The sequence below is a fragment of the Quercus robur genome, chromosome 11 (genome assembly GCF_932294415.1).
Source record: "Quercus robur chromosome 11, dhQueRobu3.1, whole genome shotgun sequence".
Classification (NCBI taxonomy): Eukaryota; Viridiplantae; Streptophyta; class Magnoliopsida; order Fagales; family Fagaceae; genus Quercus; species Quercus robur.
Genome location: NC_065544.1, coordinates 4,249,404 through 4,262,711, shown reverse-complemented (window position 1 = coordinate 4,262,711; position 13,308 = coordinate 4,249,404). Strand labels below are relative to the sequence as shown.

Below are 13,308 nucleotides of genomic sequence, written 5' to 3'. Positions count from 1 at the left end.
TGTACAGTTCATGTTTATTATTGCCTGGTTTACCTTATCTCAAAGATTTAGGCATTAATGACAACCTGAAAATTTGATATCCTAATGTGCTCTCTCTCTCTCTCTTTTTATACGGGTTTATGAATCCAACTGGCGAGTTTAAGTTCCTAATGATTCTTAATTATTTATTGAACATTATTGTTTGTTAATGTCACAGCTCTTAATTAAAGAAGTTGATGAAAACTATAGTTCTTGGTTGTCCCGATAAGATGCTTATTGAACCTTTTGGGTTTCTCTATAACTCACTCACGCACACATACACTTGTGCACACACATTTACTCTCCATTGTGAGTATCTTTATACTGAAATTCGTGTATGTTTTGTATACAGGATCTAAATTTTAATATTCATCTGGTTTTTTTTTTTTTTTTTTTTTTTTTTTTTTTTTTTTTTTATGGGGATTTGAAATAATACACACGGTATATAGTCTTTGCTGCCTAACGTGAGAATGAGAGTTTAAAGAACATGATCAATAACAATTTATCGAAAGCCAAAACTCTTTATTTTTCCTCCATGGATAAGTGAGTAGATGATCCTAAGGAGAAGTAATGAAAATTTTGAATGAGTCTTGTAGGGTTAAGGACCCAAATCATATGTTGGACCTTGGGTCTAGGCCGAGAGCATGAGCAGTCCGAGGAGGAGCAAATGGTAACGAATGATTCAAGTTTAGGGTTTAGTGAGCAAAATACGAATGGGAAGTTGGTCCGAGGAGGAATAACTCCTCGGATACGATAAGTACAATTCAGATATGTATTCCAACAATCGAGGTGACCTTCCAAGAAGCTCCATTGATAGGGACGTGCATCATGAATATACGAAAAGGAGAGGAATCCAAAAATATATAAGGGAAAACTGCAACCACCGCATTGAATGCACTGCAGCTACTTTTCTGGCCACATTTATGTGTAGAAGACCCCTAAACAGTGCTGCCTTGGCCACCTATCACAATCTCCCTCACTTAAATCTCTAACGTCCTCGTTAAGACCCATTTTATAGGTAGTGTCTCTGAGCCCATACGAGGTTACCGGACTGACTCTGATACCATATGTAACGACTTAAGAAAAAGCGCTAGCCACATCTGCGCTATACCTCAAAAGAACTAGTCACAATTGAGGCTCCTTGTAATTGTTAATAAAACCCAGATCTACCCAGTAAATACCCAATGTGGGACTCATCACACATCCACACACATCACACACCCACACACATCACACAATCAATCAAATTGGAGTATTACAAAGATGATCTGAAGGGAACTATATAATGTAAGGGACCTTCCATGAGAAAGGGATCGGAAAAATAGAAAAAGAATACTGTAGCAATCTAAATTGTGCTTATACCCAATTATGATCAATTTATAAAAGTGAGACCTCCTCGGACTGTAAGTCCATTGATATCGGAATCTCTTATTTGTGTTTAATTGTTATTTAATCCAATACTAGTCGTTGTCCAACTCACTAAGGCTTAGTTCTTTGACCCACTCTCTACAAATTCATTGTATTGGGCTCACTAGGCCAGGATCATACATCTTGGGCTTAGACTGCGAAACGGGCCCTTACAAGTCTCGTTAATTGATGCCTTTTGGATATTTGTTAATGAACTATTTTTAAAAAGTTTTTTTATACTACTTTTATGAAAATATAAAAAATTATCAAAAAATCATTTTTTTTTAAACCAATACCCTTAAAATATTCATTAACTTTTTCCCATTTTGAATTTAGATTGGGATTGGGTTTAATAAATTGGCTTATTTTTTAAACCAACTTGTGTATGGTTTATGTACAATTATATTTTTACTTTACTTATTTTTTAACAAATACTCAAAAATACTAAAATGTGGTGAAACTAGATCCATGTTTCGCTTTCAAGTTTGAGCACGATAATCAAGAGATGACTCTGAGGTGAACTTGTTGTACAAGTCGACAAAGGAACAATCTGACAGATGAAGGGGACAAGTGCAGCGGAAGGAATTTGCAAAGGAATGGCAATTTCTCTATAATGAGAGTAAAACTGAAATGAAATGAGTGGTGGACGAAGAGGGTGGGGTTGATCTAAAATATTTTTTTTAATCAATAATAATAATCCCAAACATTAAGATTAGAAAGAGTGGACTTTTTTATATTAAAACATAGAAATTATAAATTGATGGATTTAATGATTTTGAAAAATAAAAACCTTGCAAAAGTTTAATAAATTTCTTTTTGGAAAAAAATTAATGAATTTCAAGTTAGTTATAATAAGTTAATTCCAAATTACATAGATTTGGTAAACTTCAAAACTATAAGATGCATTTGATAAATTTCAAATTACACATAATTTTAAAGAAGTTTCACGAGACTAACACAAATTTGATAAATTTTGAATTACAATAAAATTTAAAAAATATAACTGTTATGAAATAATAAAGTAAAGAAAAATATTTAAATGAAATAGAGAGACATAATATAAATTTTGTTGAAAAATATATTTAAAAAAGTAAATAGATGAAATATTTTTTTAATAAAAAAAATAGCTTTTTTTTCTATGCGAGAAAATGAAAATTCTACCAGATATGCTCCAAGGGTCTACATGGATCCTTTTAACTTATTGCATAGGAATCTTTCCTCGTGCATTTGTCCTTTCATGTGTCTCAAAAGGTATTGCGTTGGAATGGATAAGGATGTAGTGCAATTACCCCTTAGTGTGAGGAAAGTTATAAAAATAAAAAATTATCCAAGGGCTGAAATTAAAAATAAACTTGTAACTTTCAATCTTAGCAATTAAACACTTAACATAAAACTTATATGTTGGACAGTGACACGCCATAATAGTTAGTTTTCTCTGCTGCATTGGGTCAAATCTGCCGAAGTGTGTAGATCATAGTATAATTGACTTGGTTATATAAAGGTTTCATCATTCATGTTATATACAAGTAATTGGAGAGTTGTCACTTGTCACATAGCAAAACTTGTACAAGTAATGGTTTCATGTTATATTCTCGAAAAAATTTCACATTTTATGCAACAATTAAATTGGCAAGCTTTTCATAGTTTGCATTTAAACCCACCACTATCACTTTCTTATTTACTATTAACAATCTACCATATCATCGAACAACAATTACGAAATTTTGTCCAAATAAGTTTGAAGATACAGAGAGTATACCTACTTTGTTATCTATGGTTATGGGAAGGAGAACATGGTGTACCAGCAAGAGCTAGGACTAGGATGGTGGCCTCAGCTATAGGAAACAAGAATATCCTTGAGAGAGTAAACTTATGAGAACAGCCTAATCAATTTCTCATATTGCAAAAAGTCTAATTAATTTTCTCAAAGACTCTTAAAAGAGCATTTCTTTGCTCATTATGCAAGCCATCACCAAATTTAATTCACTAATGACAATATATATTAAAAAATTACTTAACCCTCCTCACCATTTTCTCACCCTTTCCATTTGTCCTTGACAGTGTTTACCAATGCCTGCATAAGCGACCAAGACTTGTGTATACTGTATATCATAAATAGCGCTAACGCTTACCACCATGAATGCATTTTCCATTTTCAAACACAACGCAGGCAAAAAAATTGCAACATAATGTGGAACTGATTTCCAACTAAAAACAAAAACTCCAAACAATAGCATTATAAACAGTGGTCATGTTTATCTGAATCGTGTTAATGTTCAAATGTTGCACACATAATAAAGCATCGTAATATGGAAGTAACATCAGAAGCAATCCGTATGATCAGTACCCAAATTGTAATACCTTCTAAATGACCACTAGGACATTAAACAAGAAACAAACAAAAAAATTAGCAAGATGCAACCACATGATGTGGCAGGTTTTTCCATAATAGTAACAGGTACACAGATCCATATAAAGTATTTTAATTACAAAGCATAAAACAGAGAGGGACTAATGCCTAACAAAACTCAAAATGAGAACTTTGATTCCACCTAAACAAAATATATACACTTACACTACAGAGCAAGTTTCCAAAGCATAAAATGGTGAGAGATTAATTTCTTACTAAACCCAATATGAGAGCTTTAAGCCAACCTAAACTAAATATATACACAATTCATACACATAAGAGCAAGTTTCTTTATTGGGCTACCGAACAGGGTGGAGCTTGAGTTATTGGGGCTTGAGTAATAGGAAAGCCGGCAATTGACAACCTGTAACAACAAATTTACTTCCAATTAAGAAACATAAACACCTATACAAGAACAGCAATATATATGGAAATATGCACATATAGATTTATGATGCATGAGGGCATGCAATGCAGAGAGATAAAGAAAGATGCATGCCACTGCCAGCTTCAATGATATTCAACACATGCCTAGAAAAATTGAGAAAGAGATGGTGAAGAAAGCTTTTAAAATTAGTGAGGAATTTGCGAACTTTTGCAAAACAAAACCTGTAAGTAATTTGAGAGAAATGTAAGATAGAGCTCTTTCTTATGTAAATATCTAATTTATGACCTTCTCAATGATCATCCAAAGAACATCCAAATATCTAATTTACATGTTAGTCTAATATAACCATAGAACCTGAAAATATCTTTTTTTTCCTCACTAAGTTACAAAGAGCTTAAATCAGCTTTATGACTAATCAACAACAGCATGATGTGGAAATTTTTTATAAAAGGAGTAACTAGCAATAAGAAACTTACATAGATCCTAACTGGCAACAATAAAGTTACATAGATCCAATCAAAGTATCAAACCATAAAGCAACTTCAACCTCAGAATCTGGTTCATAGTGCAGAAACAATAACAAAATTTACCTAATGCCCTATGCTATATATATATATAGATAGATAGATAGAGAGAGAGAGAAGTGATTGTGTGCAGCCACATCAGCACTGATAGGGCCTCACTGATTTCACATATATTGGTGAGATCACAAATATTTTAAACCTAACAAAGAAATCTATTAACTAAAGATGGACATCTTCCAATTTTTGCTTGATTTACTAGATCAAAATTATTTATATACATAAATACATAGCTATGTCATAGTGTACATGAGTGTGTGCGTGTGTGTGTGTTCGTGTGATTGGTAAGTTATAAAATAAAAAATAATCAATGATAACCTTTAATAGAAAGATACCTAACATATAATAAAAAGAGTTAATAAATTAAAATTTAGTAATATATTGTCTACTAGTTCAAAGGATAGTGCCACTGCACAAAGGTTGTAACTTAAAATTTTACATATATTATTTCAGTTTCTTAAAATTTTTATATGGTAAATTTGAAAATAACTATCAATTGACAACATAATAATAATACAGACATAGTAGGATGCATGGATACTCCATTTTTGCTCACGTACCCATATCTGATATGTATAGTCACAGTATCATAACAGATACATCGAAATACATACCCAAACATTTTTTTAAGTGCCAATACATATAGGATACACCCGTGATATGACTTGAATATCGTTGTAAACCAACCCCCGATAGAAAGAGATAACCCAAACTTATAAGAATTTGTATTTTTGTGTTTTATATATTGGTTTCAATGCTGAATACTTATCTAGTTATCTTTTATTTACTATTTGGATCTTGGTTTGTATTCTGAACATTATTTGATGGTCATGGATTCACTTTACAATCCATTATTGATTTTAAACTGGTATATGTTAAAAAAATATATAAATAAATGCTTAATAATGTATAAAGATATATAAATAAAATATATTTAATAAGTAATTAATACACATATCCCGATGTATCATACCCTAAGTTTTTCAACAAATGTTGTATCCCCGTACCAGTATAGTACCCATACCCATATCAATACCCACGCATCTGTCACGTATATACTTATACATAACATTTTCTATCATTCTCTTCTGCTTTATATGCACATAACATTTTCTATCATTCTCTTTTGCTTTATAAAAATACATAATGGTAATAGCTATGATCAAAATGAAGTATATGGTTCAATCAAAATATCGAAAAGTATAAAAGCAAAAGGCAAAAGAATAGTAAATCTTTTGATATGTAACAAAAAATTGTGTAGTATAGAATCTTAAGAATGGTGATTCTATGATCAATCAATGGTTGGTGTCATTTCCTTCAAAAATGAGTGGTTATTTTTAGTGATTCATTAATTTTTCTAATTAAAAAAATTGTGCCTAGGCATGCTTTCATCTTCTTCAAAAAGCACCAAAAAAAAGTGTGCTTGGGGCATGCCTCATTGGAAGAGCTTTGCTTCTCCGAAGCAAAGCACTTAGACCTTTGAGCTTTGAGAATTAAGCATGCCCAAGCACACTTTTAATAACACTGGAAACAATACAGATTTAATATTATTAATATTTTTTTCAATTAAATATGAAAATGATGCCCCTGTTTCAGATTTCATAACATTTATCCCAAACTTTTTACCTAGTTTCTAAGAGCTGCCATTGCATCCTGCTAACAAGTTTGTTGATATGATTATTATAGTTTGTGTCTACCATTTTTTTTTTTTTAAATACATTGCAGGATTAGATGACAAGATATTTTGAAATCAGTAGCTCCAATAATAGCTCCCAGAAAATTATTGTCAGCATACAGGATCAGAGGTAAGCAAATCAGGTATATAAATGCAGCGTTAGTTCAAAAATATGAATTAAATTTAAAGAAGAGAATTATTTCTGAAATTTTATTTCCATAGGAAAAGGGCTAAAATTGAAGGCTTACATCCAGCTATCAACTCTACCATCAATGAAGGACATTCAGGCCAATAAATGGGTTAAAGAGACAAAGGTGATTCAAGAGAAATTCATGATGAAGTATTCCACTAGATAGAAGTAGCCAAAATAGTAATATTTCCAAGCAAATGAAACCTACAGCAAATAAGACAAGAATCATGCCAAACATGAAAAGAGAGAAAAGATTAAAACATACTGAGTGTCAGACCGCAATTTCTTGTTAGGTTTCTTCTTATTCTTGCGGCGCTTCTTCAAGGAACTTGGACCTACATCTGAAGGCTCTGGTAACACAGCAGGCACAAATTCAATTGGCAAATTCACTGCTTGAGATGGTTCAGGTTTTGATAAAATGAGTTCATGGCTAACTTGCCCAGAACCTTGTCCTATACTAACTCCAACAGCCTGGGGTACAGCACTGATATTCGCATGGCTTGTATCCTTCAGTTTATGCAATGCAGCATAGAGTTTGTCTTTAGACTTGATTATCTCAGAAAGAACCGTTCCCAACCCAGAATTACCTGCATTATATCCTCAATTAGTAGCCACACAAAGTTTAGAACACACAAGGCGTAAATAGTTTAAAGGCAACTTCATAATAATCATAGAGAAAAAAGATACCCAAAAGAGAGATAATAACAGCACGTGCTGCCAATTGTTCAGCTTCTTTCTTGTTTCTACCAAGTTCACCAGTATGATATAAACCGTTGAAAACCAAAGTAGACATGAAAACTGGAAGGAACCCTTCTCGTTCTAGCTTAACAGTATTGTAAGTAGGCTTCTCCAGGTTCATCTTGACAGCAAACTCATTGAGGATAGACTTGCAAAATATCTTATCCTGGAAAATAACTACAAAAAGGTTATTTTATAATTTTTTTTTTAAAGAAAAAAAAAGGAAAAAGATCTTGGTCAATCGTTGAATCAATATTAGATCTAACATAAATATGTCAGACATACATAAATAAACAACCCTAATTCTAAGCAAACTGATCCTACATGACATTTATAAGCACATTAACATTACACTTCATATATGTGTTCATCATTCATGATTCCTTAGATTCACATACCTAAAGAGTAAAGTGCAAGTTTCATAATTAGATGAGTTACAAATATAAAGTGACATGATGATATTATTTCAACCCTTGCCATTCTTACAAAGAAACACATAAATCCCAATGTCTTGGGAATGAGATTTAGGAGAACATATTAACATTGCTTGATAAGTGGGTTTTATTGCCCGTTTAGCTAATTTTGCAAACATATCAATTATGTGACCAAATTTGAAACATATTAGTTATATGGCCACTTTTAGAACTCAGGGTGGCTTTTTTTGTGTGGACAGCGGTTCATGGGCAGATCCTTACTTTGGATAATCTTAAGCTTAAGGGGCGCATTTTGGTGAATAGGTGTTGTATGTGCCATCGGAATGAGGAAACCGTGGATCATCTTCTCCTCCATTGTCCGGTAGCTCACTCTTTGTGGGTTTACATGCTTCAGATCTTTGGGATACATTGGGTCATGCCAGGCTCTGTGGAAAGCTTGGTGTATTGTTGGAGTTTTTGGCTAGGAAAATTTAATTCAGACATATGGAATATGATTCCCGGCTGTTTGATGTGGATTGTTTGGATGGAAAGAAATCGGCGCTCTTTTGAGGACACTGAGAAATCCTTGGCTCAATTACAAGCTCTGTGCCAGAAGACTTTATTTGATTGGTCTAGGTGTTGGGGCTTCTCGGAATGCTCCACTATCTTAGAGTTTATTTCTTCCCTTAGTATTGCATTTTAAGTTTTTCCTTTTAGTTGTTTGCTGTTTATTTTGTTTTTTGCTTTTCCTTGTGTTCACCATCATGAACACCTTGTATTGGCTTTTGTCTATTTTTTAGTTTGTTTTAATAATATTATTATTACCTATCAAAAAAAAGAACTCAGGGACTCAAGTTCCATGGAGAAATCATGAGAAAATATTTTTTTTTAAGTTTCTAGTGGAACTCGAGTTCTTCACATTGAAACTCGAGCCTCAGTACTCAAGTTCCAAAAGTGGTCACACAACTAATAGGTTCCAATTTTGGTCACATAACTAGTATGTTTGCGAAGTTAGCATAATAGGCAAAAAAAAAACCTTGATAAGTAAAGTGTAAACTGAAAAAAGCTCCTTTTCTCCATAATTAACACGTGTTAGCTTATCATTTAGAAACTACCTAGCTTATCAATAGCCATACCAAAGTTAATATATAGTAACAAAATAATTATCTTAGATGTCAGAGTTAAATAACATGCTCAAGGTTGTACCTTTAATATAACAATGCAACCAAAACAGGTAACGTTTTTTACATAAGCATCGTTTTTGCCTTAGGATCTAGCTTGAATACTTATTATCCAGATTAAATTACTAATATTCAAAATTAATCCACCTAGAAAAAGATGCAACCTACATATTAATGTTCTAAAAGTTCACTAAAACTTTATTGTAATAGAAATGAAAAGATCATCTTCACAGACATGAAGACATTCTTTCACACATAGAAGCATCTTTCAGGCTCACAATCTAGGCTTCTTTCAACCTCAAAACAGTTAATCTCCCGTCTTTTGCCAAAAAAAAAAGAATAAATTTCAAGTTTCACCACACAAAGTCTAAATTTACAGCATGATGTAACAAACCTCATGAATATGAGGACATCCTTCATCCTTTATCTTCTTTAATATGTGTTCCAATGCAAGTTTGGCAACGTCTTGTTCGGCTGTTTTTCTAAGCGAAAAGGTGTTTGGAGAGGTATAGATGCATCCATCCACTTCCACTGTTGATCTAAACTTTGGCGCATGTTGCATTCCCTCATTTCTAGTTTTATACATCGGCATCTGAATGCCCAACCTTTGTGTGTATTCCTGCAGGCGGTTCTTGTGCATCACCGGTTCTGAAAGGCCTAAACAAATTCCATCCACACAACTTTTAGAGAATACTTCTCTACAACAGCTAGCAAAACAAATTCAAGCAAAATATTGTTTATATTATTAGAAGCCTTGAAGGGAAACACAAATCAACAATGAGAAAGCACTGTGCAATATTATAAGAAGCCTTGAAGGAAAATTCTAAAGGAACACAAATTGCTTAATTACAATAACAATAGAAGTGAACTAGTCTACTCTTTAAGCAAACACATCATCTTGTACATGGGAAATAAAAGCATCAAGAATTTAGACCCCTATTTGAACAAGTACACTACCAAAGACAGATTGGGTCCTTAAAAACACATTAAATAAGTTGATCTAGCACATGATGGGGTTTTGTTTGTTTGATGACACTTATTTGCTAAAAACACCTACCCCAAAGCAAATAAAAATTAAAATATGAATCTGCACAGCCATTTTACATAAGAATCACATCCCAAGTTTTGATTTTTCTAACAAAATGTAAAATTTGAGTTTACACAGCTATTTTACATAAAGATCAAATCCCAAGTTCTGATTTTTCTTTCCCCTTTATTCATCCACAGAGTCCAACAAATTGTATAGCATAAACAAACCCCATTTCCACTCAGAAAACAGGAAAATTCCCTTATTTATTATTTTGACAGAGAAAGTGAGACACCCTTTGGTTGCTCAAAAAATGTATTAAAAAAATTTTCTAAAATATTCAACAACAAAAATTGGACAGAGAAGAAGCAAGAAATTTTTCAAAAGCTCGTATCTTTAAGTATTAAGGACTAAATTATCAAAACCCAAAAAGGAAAATGTATGAAAAAACAGAAACAAATAAAACCCAGAAAAGTTTAGACTTACGTGAAGAAGAGGACTGTGCTGCAGAGGTAGAGGTAGACTGAGGCTGAGGCTGAGGCTGAGGCTGAAGCAGAGGCTGAGGCTGAGGCTGAAGCAGAGGCTGAGGCTGAGGCTGAAGCAGAGGCTGAGGATGAAGCAGAGGCTGAGGCTGAAGCAGAGGCTGAGCTGAAAGCTGAAGCAGAGACTGAGGCTGAGGCTGAAGCAGAGGCTGAGGCTGAAGCTGAGGATGAAGCAGAGGCTGAGGCTGAAGCAGAGGCTGAGCTGAAAGCTGAGGCTGAGGAAAGACATTGGAACTCAATTTCTCCATTTTCAAGGGTTGAGAGGACGAAGAAGAGGTAGACTGAGGCTGAGGCTGAGGTTGAGGCAGAAGCAGAGGCTGAGTTGAAAGCTGAGGTTGAGGAAAGGCATTGGAGCTCAATTTCTCAATTTTCAAGGGTTGAGAGGACGAAGAAGAAGAGGTAGACTGAGGCTGAGGCTGAGGCTGAGACTGAGGCTGAAGCAGAGGCTGAGTTGAAAGCTGAGGCTGAGGAAAGGCATTGGAGCTCAATTTCTCAATTTTCAAGGGTTGAGAGGACGATGAAGCCATCATCTATCTCCAAAAAGTAGTGAGCTCACTGTGTCCGTGACTGTGTGCTTGTGTTCAAAGAAATGAGGAGAGAGAGAGAGAGAGAGAGAGAGAGGTCTGTGTGTGCTTGTGTTAAAGCAATTGAGAGGTCTTTTGTTTCGCCATTTTCGGGAGAAGTGAATTTTATTATAGAGATGCATTAAAAAGTAAGACCAACCTTGTTTATTGGAGAAAGAACCTATTAATTTCCTATACAGAACAGAAAACGATTAATTTCCTAATTGAAAATCACACCCCTTTTTTTTTTAGAAACTAAAAGTCGATTGAATTTTTAAAAAATTCAAACCTAAAAGGCTAAAACGGGATTGTTTTTTTTTGGTAAAAAGAATACTATTTTTGTTGGATCGATCAATACACATAAGTTTGAATTAAATTGAATAATTTTTTAGTACATAGATGTATATTCCTCCATCTCATATGAATTAGGAATTGGAGGTGGGATTTGAAAATTTTTTTAGATTAATTTGGATAACATATCTACTACAATTATTTTTTTTTTAATTTTCCTATATGCCCTTAATTTTCTTTAAGAACAGTTTGAAATATATATATATATGTGTATTTATTAATATTAATAGGGGTAATTTTTGAAATTGTGTAAGGCATTAGTAACTAACTTTTGGTATCCCCTTAATAGTAACAAAAGATAAATGAGTAACAACACGATTAAAAGCTCATAGAGAATCACAAAGATTCATTCAAGATTATCCCAAAAAAAAAATAATAATAATAATAATCAATCAAAGCCTACTTATTGAGAGGACGTAATAATTTCTCCTACTTAATTGTATAATCCAAAATCAAGGCTCCTAAGTGGCCTACTCCACTGTAAATTTATTTTTTTAGTATGTATGACTATGAGGATACCAAGAGAATCAAGTCTCGAAATTTGGAACTAATAATGGGGTATTTTTTGTTAATGGTGGAACCATATACATTGGATATGACCAATGACCGGAATCTAATCCTAGCATAGGTTCTGTTGCAGCTCTTGTGAGTTGTGAACACCACTCAAAATAGGATAATAATGATGTACACCAAATCCTTTTTGAAGACTCATATAATGTTATGAATTTAAATCCAAAATTTTAAATATTAGAGACAAAATTAAAAATAAAATAAAATAAAATAAAAATTTGAGAAACATTTTGTTTTGTTCCTATAGTTTGACGAGTTCTAAGGAGGAAATATGGAGAATGCTCGCGCACGTGTTGGCGAATTTACACTCGGAATTCACAAACACTTTTTTTTTTTTTGGGTTAAAACAAACCATACGTTTTTTGTTTTCTCCAATAGTGGCAATTAATGGATTCATAAATTGGCTGTTTGGTTGTAATTCCCATAAATAATGATAAATATTTAGGAATGTTTATGCAGTTGTTAAAAAGGAATTGAGTGGATCCCATTACAGTGAGAAGTATTAGGCCATTTGGTACACTAGTTCAATCACATATTTTCAGTTTTTAAACAATATTATACATATTTCTATACACTTGCTTCACTCATACATATTTCCATACATGTTTTCAAATAACAAAATACATGTTTTTAAGTACATATATCAAACACCCCTTAACTATTCAACTTTTTAGGTAACAGTAATGCCACTCTAAGAGCATTCACAGCTAGGCTTGCAAATGTCATATTTAAGCATATTTTAGCATTAAGCCTCAAATCCTCCTAACAACTGGCCTACTAAACTTGTAAAATTGTAAATTTTTTTGGCATTGTGCTACAGTACCATTGTAAATGTATGATGGTACTGTAGCACATTCCCAAATCCCAAATATTATTTTTTATTCCAAATCTCAGCTCTTTCTCTCTCTTCAGTGTCTCTTCTCAGACTTCTACTCTCCCTCTATCCACAACAATCCGATCCACACTCCTTTCTTTCATCACATCTCTCTTTAGCTCACGGTGGTGGGTATTTTATGGCGTGGATTTTGGCTTGGGTCAGGTGACAGTGTGAGTCGTGGTGAGGCCGTGCGTGGCAAGGTGGGTTACAGTGAGTTGGGTCACGGACTCACGGCGTGGATTCCGATGAGGTGGGTCACAGACTCACGGCATAGGTAAGTGGGTTTTGATTTCTGTGGTCAGCGTGGATCGTGCGTGGTTGATGCGTCTCTCTCACGATGGTTGATGGGTCTCACGGCGATCGCCCTGGGGTGGAGG

General features: G+C 33.7%; 1 protein-coding gene across 5 annotated transcripts; it reads right to left on the bottom strand.

The window, feature by feature from the left end:
- Positions 1 to 3,832: 3,832 nt before the first annotated feature.
- Positions 3,833 to 11,291, bottom strand: LOC126705949 (double-stranded RNA-binding protein 4-like). 5 transcript variants are annotated; one of them, XM_050405191.1, is made up of 7 exons: positions 11,004 to 11,291; positions 10,719 to 10,868; positions 10,515 to 10,634; positions 9,396 to 9,658; positions 7,357 to 7,573; positions 6,935 to 7,256; positions 3,833 to 4,199 (listed from the first exon to the last, which is right to left on the bottom strand). In XM_050405191.1, exons 1-7 carry the CDS (start codon positions 11,098 to 11,100, stop codon positions 4,127 to 4,129), a joined length of 1,242 nt encoding a protein of 413 aa, XP_050261148.1. In that variant the 5' UTR covers positions 11,101 to 11,291; the 3' UTR covers positions 3,833 to 4,126. The 5 variants fall into 5 exon arrangements, with proteins under 5 accessions (XP_050261148.1, XP_050261147.1, XP_050261144.1 ...); XM_050405190.1 differs by having other exon boundaries at positions 10,719 to 10,904; positions 11,034 to 11,291; XM_050405187.1 differs by having other exon boundaries at positions 10,719 to 11,291.
- Between the last annotated feature and the right edge of the window lie 2,017 nt (positions 11,292 to 13,308).